The sequence below is a fragment of the Ipomoea nil genome, unplaced genomic scaffold (genome assembly GCF_001879475.1).
Source record: "Ipomoea nil cultivar Tokyo-kokei standard unplaced genomic scaffold, Asagao_1.1 scaffold1574, whole genome shotgun sequence".
Lineage (NCBI taxonomy): Eukaryota > Viridiplantae > Streptophyta > Magnoliopsida > Solanales > Convolvulaceae > Ipomoea > Ipomoea nil.
The window spans coordinates 692,992-707,390 of record NW_017618002.1 but is presented as its reverse complement, the minus strand read 5'-3'; the positions used below and the strand labels follow the sequence as shown (position 1 = coordinate 707,390).

The 14,399-nt window shown below is 34.0% G+C and overlaps 1 protein-coding gene, 1 long non-coding RNA gene and 1 other non-coding gene across 5 annotated transcripts; all 3 read right to left on the bottom strand.

Moving 5' to 3' along the window:
- Nucleotides 1–4,218: 4,218 nt before the first annotated feature.
- LOC109190209 lies at nucleotides 4,219–7,412 on the bottom strand. The gene is made up of 3 exons (XR_002055676.1): nucleotides 7,400–7,412; nucleotides 4,662–4,665; nucleotides 4,219–4,302 (listed from the first exon to the last, which is right to left on the bottom strand). It is a non-coding gene; the product is annotated as an uncharacterized LOC109190209 (long non-coding RNA).
- TRNAD-GUC lies at nucleotides 7,000–7,070 on the bottom strand. The gene has a single exon. It is a non-coding gene; the product is annotated as a tRNA-Asp (tRNA).
- A 1,827-nt stretch (nucleotides 7,413–9,239) lies between the features above and the next one.
- On the bottom strand, nucleotides 9,240–12,209 carry LOC109190208 (protein Dr1 homolog). Of its 3 annotated transcripts, none has more exons than XM_019340663.1 (6): nucleotides 11,975–12,209; nucleotides 11,758–11,819; nucleotides 11,204–11,293; nucleotides 10,617–10,711; nucleotides 10,099–10,167; nucleotides 9,240–9,721 (listed from the first exon to the last, which is right to left on the bottom strand). In XM_019340663.1, exons 2-6 carry the CDS (start codon nucleotides 11,810–11,812, stop codon nucleotides 9,566–9,568), a joined length of 465 nt encoding a protein of 154 aa, XP_019196208.1. In that variant the 5' UTR covers nucleotides 11,813–11,819; nucleotides 11,975–12,209; the 3' UTR covers nucleotides 9,240–9,565. The 3 variants fall into 3 exon arrangements, with proteins under 3 accessions (XP_019196208.1, XP_019196207.1, XP_019196206.1); XM_019340662.1 differs by having other exon boundaries at nucleotides 11,758–11,858; nucleotides 11,975–12,208; XM_019340661.1 differs by having other exon boundaries at nucleotides 11,758–11,831; nucleotides 11,975–12,205.
- Between the last annotated feature and the right edge of the window lie 2,190 nt (nucleotides 12,210–14,399).

The following is a 14,399-nucleotide window of genomic DNA, read 5'->3' as shown; positions in this document are numbered from 1 at the left end:
CATTTTGTTGAGGTGTATATACACATGACTTTTGATGGATAATTCCCTTCTTGTTATAGAAATCAGACATGAGGAATTCAGTCCCATTATCAGTCCTTATAGCCTTAATATTTGCAGAGAATTGAGTATGGACATATTGGCAGAAATTCTGGAATAGCAACTTAACTTCTGATTTACTTCTCATTAGATGCAACCAAGTAAATCTACTGTGATCATCAACAATGGTTGGGAAATAATGTTCTCCTTTTAATGAGGCAATGGCAAAAGGACCCCAAACATCCATATGTATTAAGTCAAAGCATCTTTCAGCTCTAGAGACACTGACAGGAAAAGTTGATTTTTTATGTTTGGCAAAATGACATACATCACAAGGGAGATTAGCAGATTTAACAAAATGTCCATGCTTTATTCCTTTCAAAAGATGTATCTTATTTAAGTGATAATGCCCTAGTCTATTATGCCATAGCATCAAGGACATACTATTACACTGAACATCAATAGTTTCATCAGCATAAGATTTCTTCTTTCTAACAGGAGGTTTAGTGATCAGGTACAGTCCATCTTTCTCCTTAGCAAAACCAACCACTGTCCCATGAGGACCCTGGATAGTACATGAATCAGTATTCATAATAATCTTGCAAGACATCTGTTTAGCCAGTCTGTTAACAGATATAATGTTGAATGAAAAAGCAGGAATATACAAGACATCTCTTAATAGCAGGTTCTTATCCAATTTGACTTCCCCTATATGAGTTACTTTGGCTGTTTCTCCATTAGGCAGTCTCACAAACACCCCATGTATGATCTGATATCTTTCAAAGAACTCTAGGGAACAGGTAATGTGATCTGTTGCCCCTGAGTCTAATATCCAAATAGATGGTGAAGTCAAAACAGTATTAACATGCAAGTTGGAAATATAACTACCTTCACTGGAGTTCTCAGAGGTCTGTTTGAATGAAGGCTTTATTCTAGAGCTGCTTACTGTCACAGCAGCATTGGAAGATGATTGATTTCCTTGGCTTTGTCCTTGCAATAAGGACACCAATCTTTGAAGTTGATCAGCTGATATCCCTATGTCACCAACTTGGTTTACAGAAAGATTCACAACCTGTTGAACTTCCTGATTCTGCCTGTTTTTGGACTTGTAGCCATGCACCCAACCAGGGGGATATCCATGTTTTTTATAACACTTTTCAATAGTATGTCCTATCATCCCACAATAGGTGCATTAGGAACATTCTTCCCTCCATTACTATTGAATTTCTTTTTGGCATTAGAAGCTGAAACTGCCACACTACTGTGTTCATCTATAGGTTGATTCTGATTATTTTGGACAGCATTGGACTGAACTAGGTCACTGCTTCTTTGACTAACAGATCCATTAATTTTCCTTTCCATTTTTAAGGTCATGTTGAGGACCTTTTCCATTTCCGGAATGGGATCCATCACAAGCACATTGGATTTAACAGACTCATAGTCATCACTGAGTCCTTCTAAGAACCTGATCACTTGATCATCAGCCCTCTCTTTTTGTATTTTGCTTAGGAGAGTACATGAACATCTAGGAAGACATTCACATAGAGGTATAGGTCTCATAGCATTCATTCTTTCCCACAAGGCATGGCTCTTAGTAAAATATTCATTGATAGTCATATTACCTTGCACATTCCGGAAGATCTCATTCTGCAATTCTGCAATCCTATGCGGATTTGCCTGTGAATATCTCTTTTCGAGAATCTTCCAAATGTCTGCTGCTAATTCATAGTAGAGAACACTTTCGGCAATTGTTGAATTAAGAGATTTCAAGAGCCACGAACACACGATGTTGGCATCTCTTCCATACTCCATACTTTGGATCGTTCTCGACTGGTTTAGGGATAGATCCACTGGCAAATCCGAACTTGTTTTTTACTTCTAGAGCCATCTTCATCGATCGACTCCACGAAGCATAGTTGTGCTCGAATAAGGCAGGTGAAACTAACACCAGATTTGGATTTTCAGTGATGTGTAGGTATAGCGGATCATCAAATTCATCGTTCCGCTGAACTGGATTCTGATTCGCCGTCTGTCCGGATGAGCTTGCTTCGCCGGTAGCTTGATTGTTCATTATAACTGCAGCAGCGTATGTATGCCGCTCTGATACCATGATAGAAAACTTAGTGCATCTTAGATCTAGTAGTGAAAAGAGTGGAATGAGAAGCAGTTTTATTGATGAAGTGAAGTCTCGAATGCAGAAGAAGAAAGGAAGCAGCCTTATATAGACTGGCAGCTCAGTAACAGAAATAACAGAATTATGAAATAAGGAAAATACAAAAAAGCCCTTGAGGCTAAACACATATGACAGGCTGATCGAATGGGTAAATGAGCTGGTGATGAGCTTGAATGAGCTGTTATTTTGACATTAGGTGCATAGAAATTTAAATATGAAACTTGAACCAAAAATCTAGTGATCGATTGGAAGAGTTTAACAAGAAAGGTGTAAAATGATACAAGTTTTGAGATCCTCTAACTAAGATGGTGGTAATTAATTAGCATCCATGTAGTGTTTGATGAGCACTCATGGAAGTGTTCCCTTTGAGTTCTTTAAGTAGTAAGGTTACGTTCGTTCTTTAAGTAGTAAGTTTTGAGTTCTTTAATTAATTAGCATCCATGCTTTCTTTATTATTGTTTCTTTATTTGTGAGTTATTGTTTCTTTTGTTTCTTTCTACTTTCTTTCTTTATTATTGTTTTTCACACTTTCGTTTCTTAGCTTTTCGTTTATTATTTATATTTTAAGTTTTTCACAAATTTCAATTATATAATATATATTTTTGAATTAAATTCTAAATCATTTCATTACAATTAAAATTAAAATAATTAAAATAAATAGAGGGGCAACAACAAAAATTAATTTAAATGTTTATAATTATTATTTTAATTAAATGTAGGTGTATTTATTTTAATTAATTTTCATAATTATAAATTTATAATTCAAATAAATAAAAAAATAATTAAAATATAAAATATAAAATAGTGGATCCACATAATAATTAAATTATCTGAAAATTTAATTAACATGTTTAGTTCGTTTAAAATTTCTCATGAAACTTTTTAAAATGTTTAATATTTTTTATTATATATACTAACATTTAAAAACATAATAAATAACTGAGAGTTTAAGTTTTCAAATATAAAAATAAAAAATTAAGAGTTTAAAAAATTACCTTGTAAATTAGGCTCTGTTTAATGGGGCGGGCTATGGTTGCATGAATCCTAGCCTACGGGCTTGGTGGGCCGACTCGCAAAAGCCTGCAAAAAATTGGACTCGAAAAATTTTGGAAGTGCGTCCCTTGGAAAATGACTTCCAAAAAAAAAAAAAAAAATGGGGAGTCATTTTCCCTCAAAATATACATATTTTTCTTTGACTAAGGTATCGTTTTTCATTGACCTCATTTTCCTCCTCTCTTGCCAAACACTAGAAACTTGAAAAACATTTTCTAGAAGTCATTTTCCAGGTTTCCAAACGCACCGTTAATGAATCATACGCCAAAAAAGTCAGCCTGCAACAAGAATATTTAAAATACAAAACAATACGTATGTAATCAACTAAGAAATTAACAAGAAAAAAAAAAAACTTAAATTAACAAACAATAGTTATATATACATAATACTAGTACAATAAAATGTATAATGAATCAGACTATAAATTACAATACATAACAAATCAAATTACATAGGAATATATATACATGTAATACATATATAGAATAGGAATAAGGGTCAAATAGACTATCGATCTGCACATGATAATGCAATTAGGACACTAAACCTATAAAAAAACTACAATTGAATCCTAAACTAACTCATTTCATACAATTAGTCCAATAATTTATAGGTTTTTCATGTTTCTAAAAGGTCACCCCAAATTTAAAATATTTTTAAAAAATAATTATTTAAAATATTTTTAAAAAAAATACTTCTTCGTCTTCGTCTCCATCTCCATGACCAGAGATGAAGAGTCTCTTCGTCTCCGGCCACGAAAAACAAGATACCTTCTTCGTCTCTGGTGGGAGACGAAGATGAAGCTATTGTTTTTTTTATATATATTTTAAATAATTATATTTTAAAAAATATTTTAAATTTGAGGTGACTTTTTAGAAATTTGAAAAATTTACAATTCTACAAGTTGCATAAAATTGGTTAGTTTAGTGATTCAATTGTAGTTTTTTTTTTTTTTTTGAGTTAATACCCAAAATAGTCCTCCGACTATTAGCTAATACTCGATTTAGTCCCGAAGAATTAAACGTACTCAATTTAGTCCTCTTAGTTTTCAATTCACACCCAATGTGATCCTCCGTTACAATTACCGTCTATCCACCGTTATTTTGAGGACAAAAAGGTCAATTTACTTTGTCCATTCCCGTTTCTTCTCCTGGTCAACGTTGTTGGAGGCCCTCCGCCACGCCTTTAAGAATTCCTACTTAGTTGAACTCTGTATCGCGACTTCAGAACCTCCGCTGATCAAACACACTATTTTGCAGGCGACGCTCATGGATTCTTCCGGAAATTTAGGGCTGCTTCTGCCGCCGCTTCCTCCTCATCCTCACCAGCTTTCCCCGCACAACCACCACCGCCACCTCTGCCCCCGCCATAACCACCAGCATCTTCGATCACATTGTACCCAACTGCCCACTTCACAGCTTCTTGTTAAAGCCACCGAGCCATCACTCGCCTTCCTGCCCTCTTTTCTCCCCTTTTCCTAACCATCTAAACCCACAACCCGTTTCCTCTTCCCGATTTTTTGGCATTTCGAATTTACTGGTCCATGAGCTCGAAATCACACTCTCCGACGAAGGTTATGTCTTCTTCCAGGAGGCGATTGGCTGTTCTCGCCGGCGAAGCACTGCCTAGGCCATCCAGAGCCTTCGTCAAGCCTCCCCCAGGTCCGCCTTCATCAATTGAGTGATCGGCCGACCGCTGCGACCAATCGCGATCGGAGATGGTGGAAATTCCAGTGACTCAGCCTCTGATGTTGGGGAGGGGTTGCGATCAACTGGCTCTGGTTTTATTGACGATCGACGTCCACCAATTTGCGAGAACCGGCGTCCACCATGTCCCGGAATTTGCGAGAATCGGCGATTGCGTCTGGCACTACAATCTACAGCACTATCTGGTTTAGTTATGCCTTTGTTCGTGTTTTTGCTGGGAGAGTGGCTACTGGAATGAAGGTCAGGATCATGGGTCCAAACTTTATACCGGGAGAGAAAAATGACTTGTATGTCAAGAATGTCCAGAGAACTGTTATTTGAATGTACAGTGGCTATGGTTGGCCTTGATCAATTTATTACGAAGAATGCAACTTTGACCAATGAAAAAGAGGCGGATGCCCATCCTATCAGAGCCATTAAATTCTCTGTGTCACCTTTTGTGCGTGTTGCTGTTCAATGCAATTAAGGTTGCGTTACTTGCGTCTAACCTTCCCAAGCTTGTTGAAGGATTGAAGTGTTTGGCCAAATCTGATCATATGGTTGTCTGTTCTATTGAGGAATCTGGTGAGCACATTATTGCCCGCTCGTGCTGGTGAGCTTCATCTTGAGATTTGTTTAAAGGACTTGCAGGATGATTTCATGGGTGGTGCTGAAATCATTACATTTGATCCTGTTGTCTCCTTCCGTGAAACTGTCATTGAGAAGTCATGCCGCGTTGTGATGAGCAAATCTCCCAACAAGCACAACCGTCTGTATATGGAGGGGAAAAGCATTTTGCGAGGGGTGCCACCTGAGGGGACACGGTGAGGGCTGAGGAGGATATGGAAAGAATATGGTTTAACAATTAAAATGACGGTATTGCCCTTCAAAATAACGCCATATTAATGAAAATTCTAACGGAAGACCGCATTGGGTGTGAATTGAAAACTAAGAGGACTAAATTGAGTACGTTTAATTCTTCGGGGCTAAATTGAGTATTAGCTAATAGTCAGAGGACCATTTTGGGTATTAACTCTTTTTTTTTTATTTTTTTATTTTTTTTATTTTTTAAAGATTTAGTGTCTTAATTCTATTATTGTGTGCAATTAGATAACCTATTTGACCCTTATTATATGTGCACAATAATATTGCATATACACACACACACGTAATGCATATATTATTTTATCAGATTACAAATCAGATTACATAGGAAAAATATTAACTACGTATTTGGATATTTTGATAAAGAATGTGCAATGGTGGACAATCAAATTTCTTATATTTATTGACGATTTTTAACATGACAGTATGACACCAAAAATGATAAATATGTAATTGAATAAAGTTGACAGATTTTCAATAAGCCAGTTAAAATAATCACACCCAAGATTAGATGTGTTTACTTTCATCTTCCCGAAATGTTGAATCCCCATTGCCCAAGCCCGAGGAATTTACTTTTCTTGATATTACAAAATGTGATTCCCAATGTGACTTTCGTTAACCTTAACTTTACTAAGTCAAATATTACACCAAACGTGGAAATAATAATTTCCACCTTTTTCTCCCAAATGCTCTGTCGGGTCGGGGTGTGGGGACCCTTAGGGTTGGAGTTCAGCTTTTTAGAAGAATAATTTCCACCTTTTAAATTCTCAAAAAAATTAGAACTTTGCTTACTACCCAACGTCTTTTAAAAAAATAATGTTTTATTTAGTAGAGCACTGTCAATTTTTTTATGACACGATCAGTTAACCAATAAATATATTTAAAATTAAAAAAAAAAAAAAGAATCAAAAAGTTAATTAAATTTCAAAAATAATATTTAAAAATAAAACTCTGGATTGGTAAAACCACTAAATTATATTTGATAAACAATAACTATTGTTTAAAATAACTGAATAAATTTTTTTTTTGGGTACATTTGGAGCCCTCATAAGAAGGAAAATAAATGAATAAATAATACTCGGTATAATCTGCTATTCTGCTAGTTCGGTAAAAGAAAAAGGTCGCAAAATCGTAAAACTACATGAAGTTAAAGAAAACAAAATACACTGCACCAGCCAGGAATCGAACCCAGGTCTGTACCGTGACAGGGTACTATTCTACCACTAGACCACTGGTGCTGAATGTTTTAGACTTTTAGATATTTGTAAATTACTCTTTCAATACCGCCATCCATCCAACTAAATGTGTATTTTGGTTCACACTTTTGTGTCTCTTAAAGACTAAAACGTGTAGAATGCTGCTTTAGAGATTGAATGATAAATTTAAAACTCGTAAACAATCAAGATTCATAAAAGCTCTAAATTTTACCTGAAAAGTTAATTAGCTTTCTAAACTTATAAAAAGTGCAATTATATCTTTGGAATAAGGGTCAAATTAGCCATCGAACGTAACGAGAAAATGCAATTGAGCCACTCAACTAAAAAAAAGTGCAATTAGACCATTCAACATTGTAAAATCATGCAATTTGTCCCAAGTAACCTGCAATGGCAGGTTACCAACAAGTAATTAATTAAAATTTATTTTAAAACGGAAAACAAAAAAAAAAAAAAGAGAAAAAAAAAAAAAACCAGCAACAGCTCCGGTGATGGCGGGTCGTCAACGGCAGCCTTCTCCGACCTCTCTTCCCCTGATGCGTACAGATCGACAGCATACTTCTGTTCAGTTCAAGTATTAAATATGAGTTTTAGACATCAAAGGAAAAGGGTTTACAGAAGTTGTCTTCCAGAAAAGAAACATACCCAGACAAAACATTTAGAAAACCCTGAGATTCAGGAGATAAAAATGCTTGAACTGCCATGCACAATCCTATCAGAAAAACTATGTTAGTTCCCAATGAAATCTTCACTCTCTAAATATGCATGGAAAGCTTTAGAAATACATTGCCAAGCCATGGGCTCCATATATGAGAAAAGAAGGTCTTGATTTTTAGAAAACATGTATACCTTAGAGAAAGAGAGACGAGAGGAGGCTGTCAATGCTGATCAGGGTAAGAGAGGTTGGAGAAGGCCGCCGTCGACGACCTGCCATCACCGGAGCTACTGCTGGTCTTTTTTTTTTTTTTTTTTTTTTTTTAAATAATTTTTAATTTCTTTTTAAAAGTTCTAATTTATTACTTGTTGGTAACCTGCCATTGTAGGTCACTTGGGACAAATTGCATAATTTTACAACGTTAAATGGTCTAATTGCATTTGTTTTTAGTTGAGTGGCTCAATTGCATTTTTACGTTACGTTCGATGGCTAATTTGACCCTTATTCCTATATCTTTTAACATATTATATTGATGCAATGAAGTTCAAAACTCAGTAAATGACATACTATTACAGGCTATTAGGGTTCCGATATCAATTTTATCCATAGTTCAAAAACGCCGTCATCATTTCTTCAAGTAAAGAAACAGTGGTCGTTATGCTCAGAATAAAATAAAACTACAATGTATCTCAAATGAAACTAAATAATATGTCTCACATATTGAGTGTATATTGTCAAATGAAACTGTAGTTAAATTAGAATGATACTTTAGTTGTACTATAATGAAATTATAGTGTATCTAAAATAAAACTGAATAACAGATCTCATATATTACGTGTATATTGTTAAATGAAATTGTAGTTGAATTAAAATGATACTCTAGTTGTGTTGTAATGAAACTACGACATGTTAAAAATGAAACTGAATAACATATCTCACATATTTGAGTATATATTGTCAAATAAAACTGTAGTTATATCAAAATGATACTTTTGTTGTACTGTAATGAAACTATAGTTTATATAAAATGAAACTAAATAATAGGTTTCACATATTTGAGTGTATATTGTCCAATGAAACTATAGTTAAATTAAAATTATACTTTAGTGGTGTTGTAATAAAACTGCAATATGTATAAAATAGAATTCAATAATAAGTCTCACATATTGAGTGTATAATGTCAAATGAAACTGTAGTTGAATCAAAATGATATGAAACTAAATACACTATAAAAGCAAAATTCATTGGACAAAACCAGTGCCCCACTTTTTTATTAAAAGAAACGATACCGTTTTGGACCATTATCTACAATAAAATTTGCCAAAGCCTTGTTGGGTTTAAAAGAACTTTGGCAACAATATAACCCATTAGGCCCCTGTAAATTATAAAACAAAAGCTACAATAGTTATATCAGGGACTTTTTCTCCTTGTACTTTCCTTTCAAATTTTTTTTTTAAGTATTTTTTTCTCTTTCTTTCAAACAATACTCTTTATTAAAGACTTTTTTGTATTTATAATTAAATATTAACTAAATGCACAAAATAAAACAGGTAGTAGTAATTCCATTGAACAGCCTATGTTGCAACTAACATCAACCAGATTTAGATTGATGCTTAGATGAACTGAGTTCAGGCAAGAGGAATACCCCTTTGGCACTTACACTGATACACCAAAGTTCCATGGCAAAACACTAACTACATAAACATATAGACATAAATTCATAAAGTACAAGTAAGGTCAAAAAGAGGGGCAGGCTAGCTAAGAGATTTCTGTACATGATAATGCAAGACAGAATCCTAATAACTATGAAGCAACAGATGATCTTGCCTAAACCTAAAGATGGAGGTGTACATACGTTAGCAGTTTATTTATGTTCCGGCTCCGGGTCTGATTGTTTGGGGACCACAATGCCGTTATTCATCCTTGTTCGTGCTTCTGCAAACATCCTCTGTTGCTCAGCCAACGCTTCTTCTTCGGTCATTTCAGCTACATTGTTCCACTTCCCAGCCCTGACGGTATCCTGTAAAGGAAGCACATACACCCAAAAACATAATATGTAAAAGACAATAATCACATAACCACTGATCAGCGAGTTTGAAAACTAGGATTGAACCGCTCTAACTTAGTTTTTTTTTTTTTTTTGGTTAGACCACAAGGTGTCCTGAGCAGGCCCTAACTGTAACTCTGTAAGAGGCACCTTTAAGGCCGTACCATACTCAGACTAATCCTCGTCGCATTGGGCCGGCCCAATTAAGGGGCAAAGTGCTAGCCAGATTAGTTTCTCCATACAAGGGCGTTCGAACTCCTGACCTCTCTTAAGGCTCTAACTTAGCTATTTAATTTGTGTTTGTATAGAAACTAAACTGAAGATAATAATAAGGAAATAGAAGCCAGTACCATGGTTTCAAGCCTGTGCTGTTCATACGCAGCATAAACTTCTTCAATATAATCCCCAAAGCCTAGGACCTGGTGAAGATGTATTTGAAACATGATGAGGTTGTATTCAAATCATTTCTAGAAGCAAAAGTCAAAATTTAGGTGACTTCAAATATTTCGGAATAGTTAAAACTTTGCTCAGGAAAATGGACTGGCCTCTACAACTCAAATTGGTGTCCCGTGCAATAGAATATTCATGCAGTTCAAGCCATCCACTTTTAAGTCACAATAATAAAATGGAACATACATACTAACATCGAGAATAGACAACCACAACTATGGCATGACTAATAAAATTTAAACCAAAAGCAGACTTTTTGCATGAAGAATGTTTATAACATTAGACACTAAGAAGGGCACTGGTCGTAATCTACTGTCAGTAGTCCACAATATGACATTGAAATAAAATAACAAGCAAGGTAATCTATCAGACAGCTAATAAACCAACAATGTCTAAACACAAAGGATCAGTCAATTACCTCGAGGGCCTTGAGCACATGCTCAGGAGCAATTGTTCGTCTCTCTTCTTTATTACAAACTTCATTTGATTCTGATGATATTAGATTAATAAATTCTGCAAGAGAATAAACAATTTAGAATTTCTAAGACGCAGGGAAATCATTATTTATCCTACATAAATAAATATCCCAAAAAAGAAAGATTGCAATTTTAAGCTTATGTTTTAATATATCTCAATGCCTGTAGAAATTTAATACATGGCATTCCCACAACCCCAACAAAGAAGCAGTACCCACCCATTATCATCAAAGTGTAAAAAGATTCCAAGTTGCTTTATAAGCAAAAACTAATTAAGTTTGAAGACCTACATAATGTATCAACAAGTTTAGAAGGCTATATAACAGTATTATAGATGTGTTTCATGAGCACTTGTGAAGATCTACAAAAAGCTATTACAATACACAACCAAGGTATCCGAAGAATGTGAAGTAAAAAGAAACATGTGTCATTTCACGGTTGAACAGGTTGAACAGGTTAAACAGATAGATATATCATATTGGGGATCACGTGATCAAAGAGCCACACACACCAGCAAAAGACTACTCACCTACACAACATTCAATTAACAGATCCTGAGCATCTCGAGCAACACGAACATCTGGTGGTAGCATCTCTTTAATAATTTTTGTCATAGTTGCTGCAAATAAATCAAGGGATCAATAAAGTAAGACAATTAAGTTCAACTTCAACACAAATACCTCAATCATCAAAGACAGCGAATTTATTCAAGTCCAAGGTGTACACAGTATTTTGAGCTACACAAAAATAGACCTCATGTAATTTGGTTCACAGTATTTTGAGCTAGTTTAGAGGTGATATATATCGGTTTCGAGTATCTCTATCAACATCCAACACTTTACTATCAATAATAATAATTACAAAATAAATAAACATAAGTCAGCATGTACTTGATTTTTCAAAACATCCATTAGCTCAAAGTTTAACAAAAATAAGCTTCACTGGGAAAAATTAGGAAAAGAAAACATCTTTGCATAAAAATTCAACCTGTGGCAAAGCCATGAATCAACTACAACGCAGCACCAACAAAAACTACAACAACAAATCGAGAATTCAAGACACAAAACTGGAAAAAATAAAAACCTTTGGGAAGCGAAGCATCCTCTTTCGATTTACCAACGATGTCCATCGATTCCATCTTATCCCTTGAAAAAAATCTGATTCAGAATCAAACTAACAAAGATCTACAATTACAGAAGCGAAGAAATCAACGGATTAGCAGATCTAAACACCAGCGCAAGGATAAGAAATGCGAAAAAACTTACTAAAACCAAAGAAAAATCAAGATCAAATCATTTACCTTACAAAAACTAGAAGATCGGACAGGAGAATGGAAAAAATTAAAAATCCGGCAAAGGTTCGGCCGATTAGAGGAGAAGTAGCAGTGGTTGCCGGTGGTGGTGCAGGTGATGGTGAATATAGAGAGCAGAGGAATTGCGATTAGGGCAAAATTTCCTCAAAGGCGCGTAGAAGGATGGATTTACCACGCGCTGCAGGTAAGAAGTGTGGGGCATGAAGTACTGATAAGAATCTAACGGTTGGTAATTGGGACGTGATACCACGCGGAGAGTGCAAGCGTGATGCCGAGGGCAACCGGAATACAATTTCACTATTTATATATGGAGTAGTTTCCGAGCAAATTATTTACGGCAAAATAACTCTTTTGGTCCCCCACTTATGAAATAACTATAGAGTGCAGAGAAATTGCGATTGGTGAATATTATTTGCTATATTTATTCTAAAATATGATTTGTTATATTAGTATTTTTGTCCGTGCGATGCACGGAATAGATTTGTTGTAATATATTAAAAATATTTGGATTGATATATAATTATTTAAATTATAATATTAAATATTATATAATACAATTGAAAATGTAATTTGGATCATTTGTGTGTTTTGATGTTACATTGCTTGAATTTGAGCAAATAATTGCTCAAATTAATAGCTAATGTGTAGATGTACACATGCGGTGCAAGAACTTTAAAAATTTTATTTATCATTGTTTAGTATTTTTTTTATAAATTAGGCAAATGTGCTCGTTCTCTAGCAACTAAGTTATATGAATGCAATTGCTATCTTAATTCATTTGTATGTAAGATATATATTTTTTTTTTTGTCTAGATATATAGCAATTTTGTCATTTAAAAAAATATAATATCAACGATTGTATTTAGACATTATTGAAACTTCTTTGTAGACGACATTGGTAGTAGCAATACAATCTTGTCCATCATCGTCTAGAGCTAACACCTTCAATTCATCAGGATGGTTGACTCGGGTGAAAATATATAATGGTAGAATATTAGTCAATTAGCGATCCTTTTATATTTTAAGTCAATTAATAATATCATATTCATTTTTAGCAAATTATTATTTTCTATTTTTAGTCAATTAGTCAATTAAATTATCATATGCAGTGATATTTTTACCTAATTTCCGTTCCATTTCTAATTGATGATGTATAATATTATTATTGAAATATTTTCATTCCATTTTTTAATTTACCTTTACTATTGTTTAAAATATGGATGATAGGGAATATTCCTCGGTATGACCTCCCTATATATTCACACTCTCGCTTTGTAGTCGGGTCGGGATCAAACGGTTCGAGTTAACTGGTCAAACACTGAACAATTATACATGTAATCATTTGTATAGAATTCTACTCATTTTCCTGTTCATTTTTCAAAAAATAAACCAAATACACAAAAATAATTTCTGAAAAATGAATCAAATACACAAAAAATGAATCAAATACAAAAAGACAATTTTACATTATTACATTATTACATAATAATAATAATAATAATAATATAAATTTCCTGTTAAGCAATTTTCTGCTGTGCAGCCAAATATTGAAAAGAAAAATGTTTTCAAAAAATAACTCATTTTTCATAAATCATTTTCTTACTTTCCAAATGGATGTTAATATCTGTACAATTAGGGTCTGTTTGGAAACTCGGAAAATGACTTCTGGAAAATGAGTCATTTTCCAGAAGTCATTTTCCTTTCCTGTGTTTGGTTGCACAATGGAAAACTGTTTTTTGGTGTTTGGTTCATTTTCCAGAAAATAATGGAAAACTGTCTTTTGGTGTTTGGTTCATTTTCCAGAAAATGAACAGAATGACATACTTAAACATTTTAATTATTATATACCGAATAATATATTTTTATTTTTGTTTGTAGAATATAACAAATTTTATTACAAATTATATGTAACATAAATTTTGATTGTATTTAATTCTATTGCCATTGCTCTCTATCTTTATAGTACTAAAACTATTGTCACAATATGACAATTTGAAATCACAATTACATGTTAGAAACAGCATAAACGCATAAATAATCAAGTCTTGAAAATGAAAGTCCACAAAGTGTTAGGATCCAATATAACAAGTACTAGGATCCAAAAAAATAAAAATAAAAAAAATTGCAACTGGTTTCGCATCGGAAACCAGAACTGGTTTTTGATGCGAAAAACCATTCACTGGTTTCCAATCGGAAACCAGTGACTGGTTTTCCGCATCGGAAACCAGATCTGGTTTCCGATGCGGAAAACCAGACTCACTGGTTTCCCCAGCCATAATATTTGGAAAAAAAAATAAAAAAGAAAAATAATATACCTTGTAGCTTTTCTAGTGTTGGTGAAGCTTTTGTGGATTGTTGGAGGAGATGTGTTGGTAGTTCTCTGTTGAATGTTGAAGGAGGAGGTGAAGTGGGA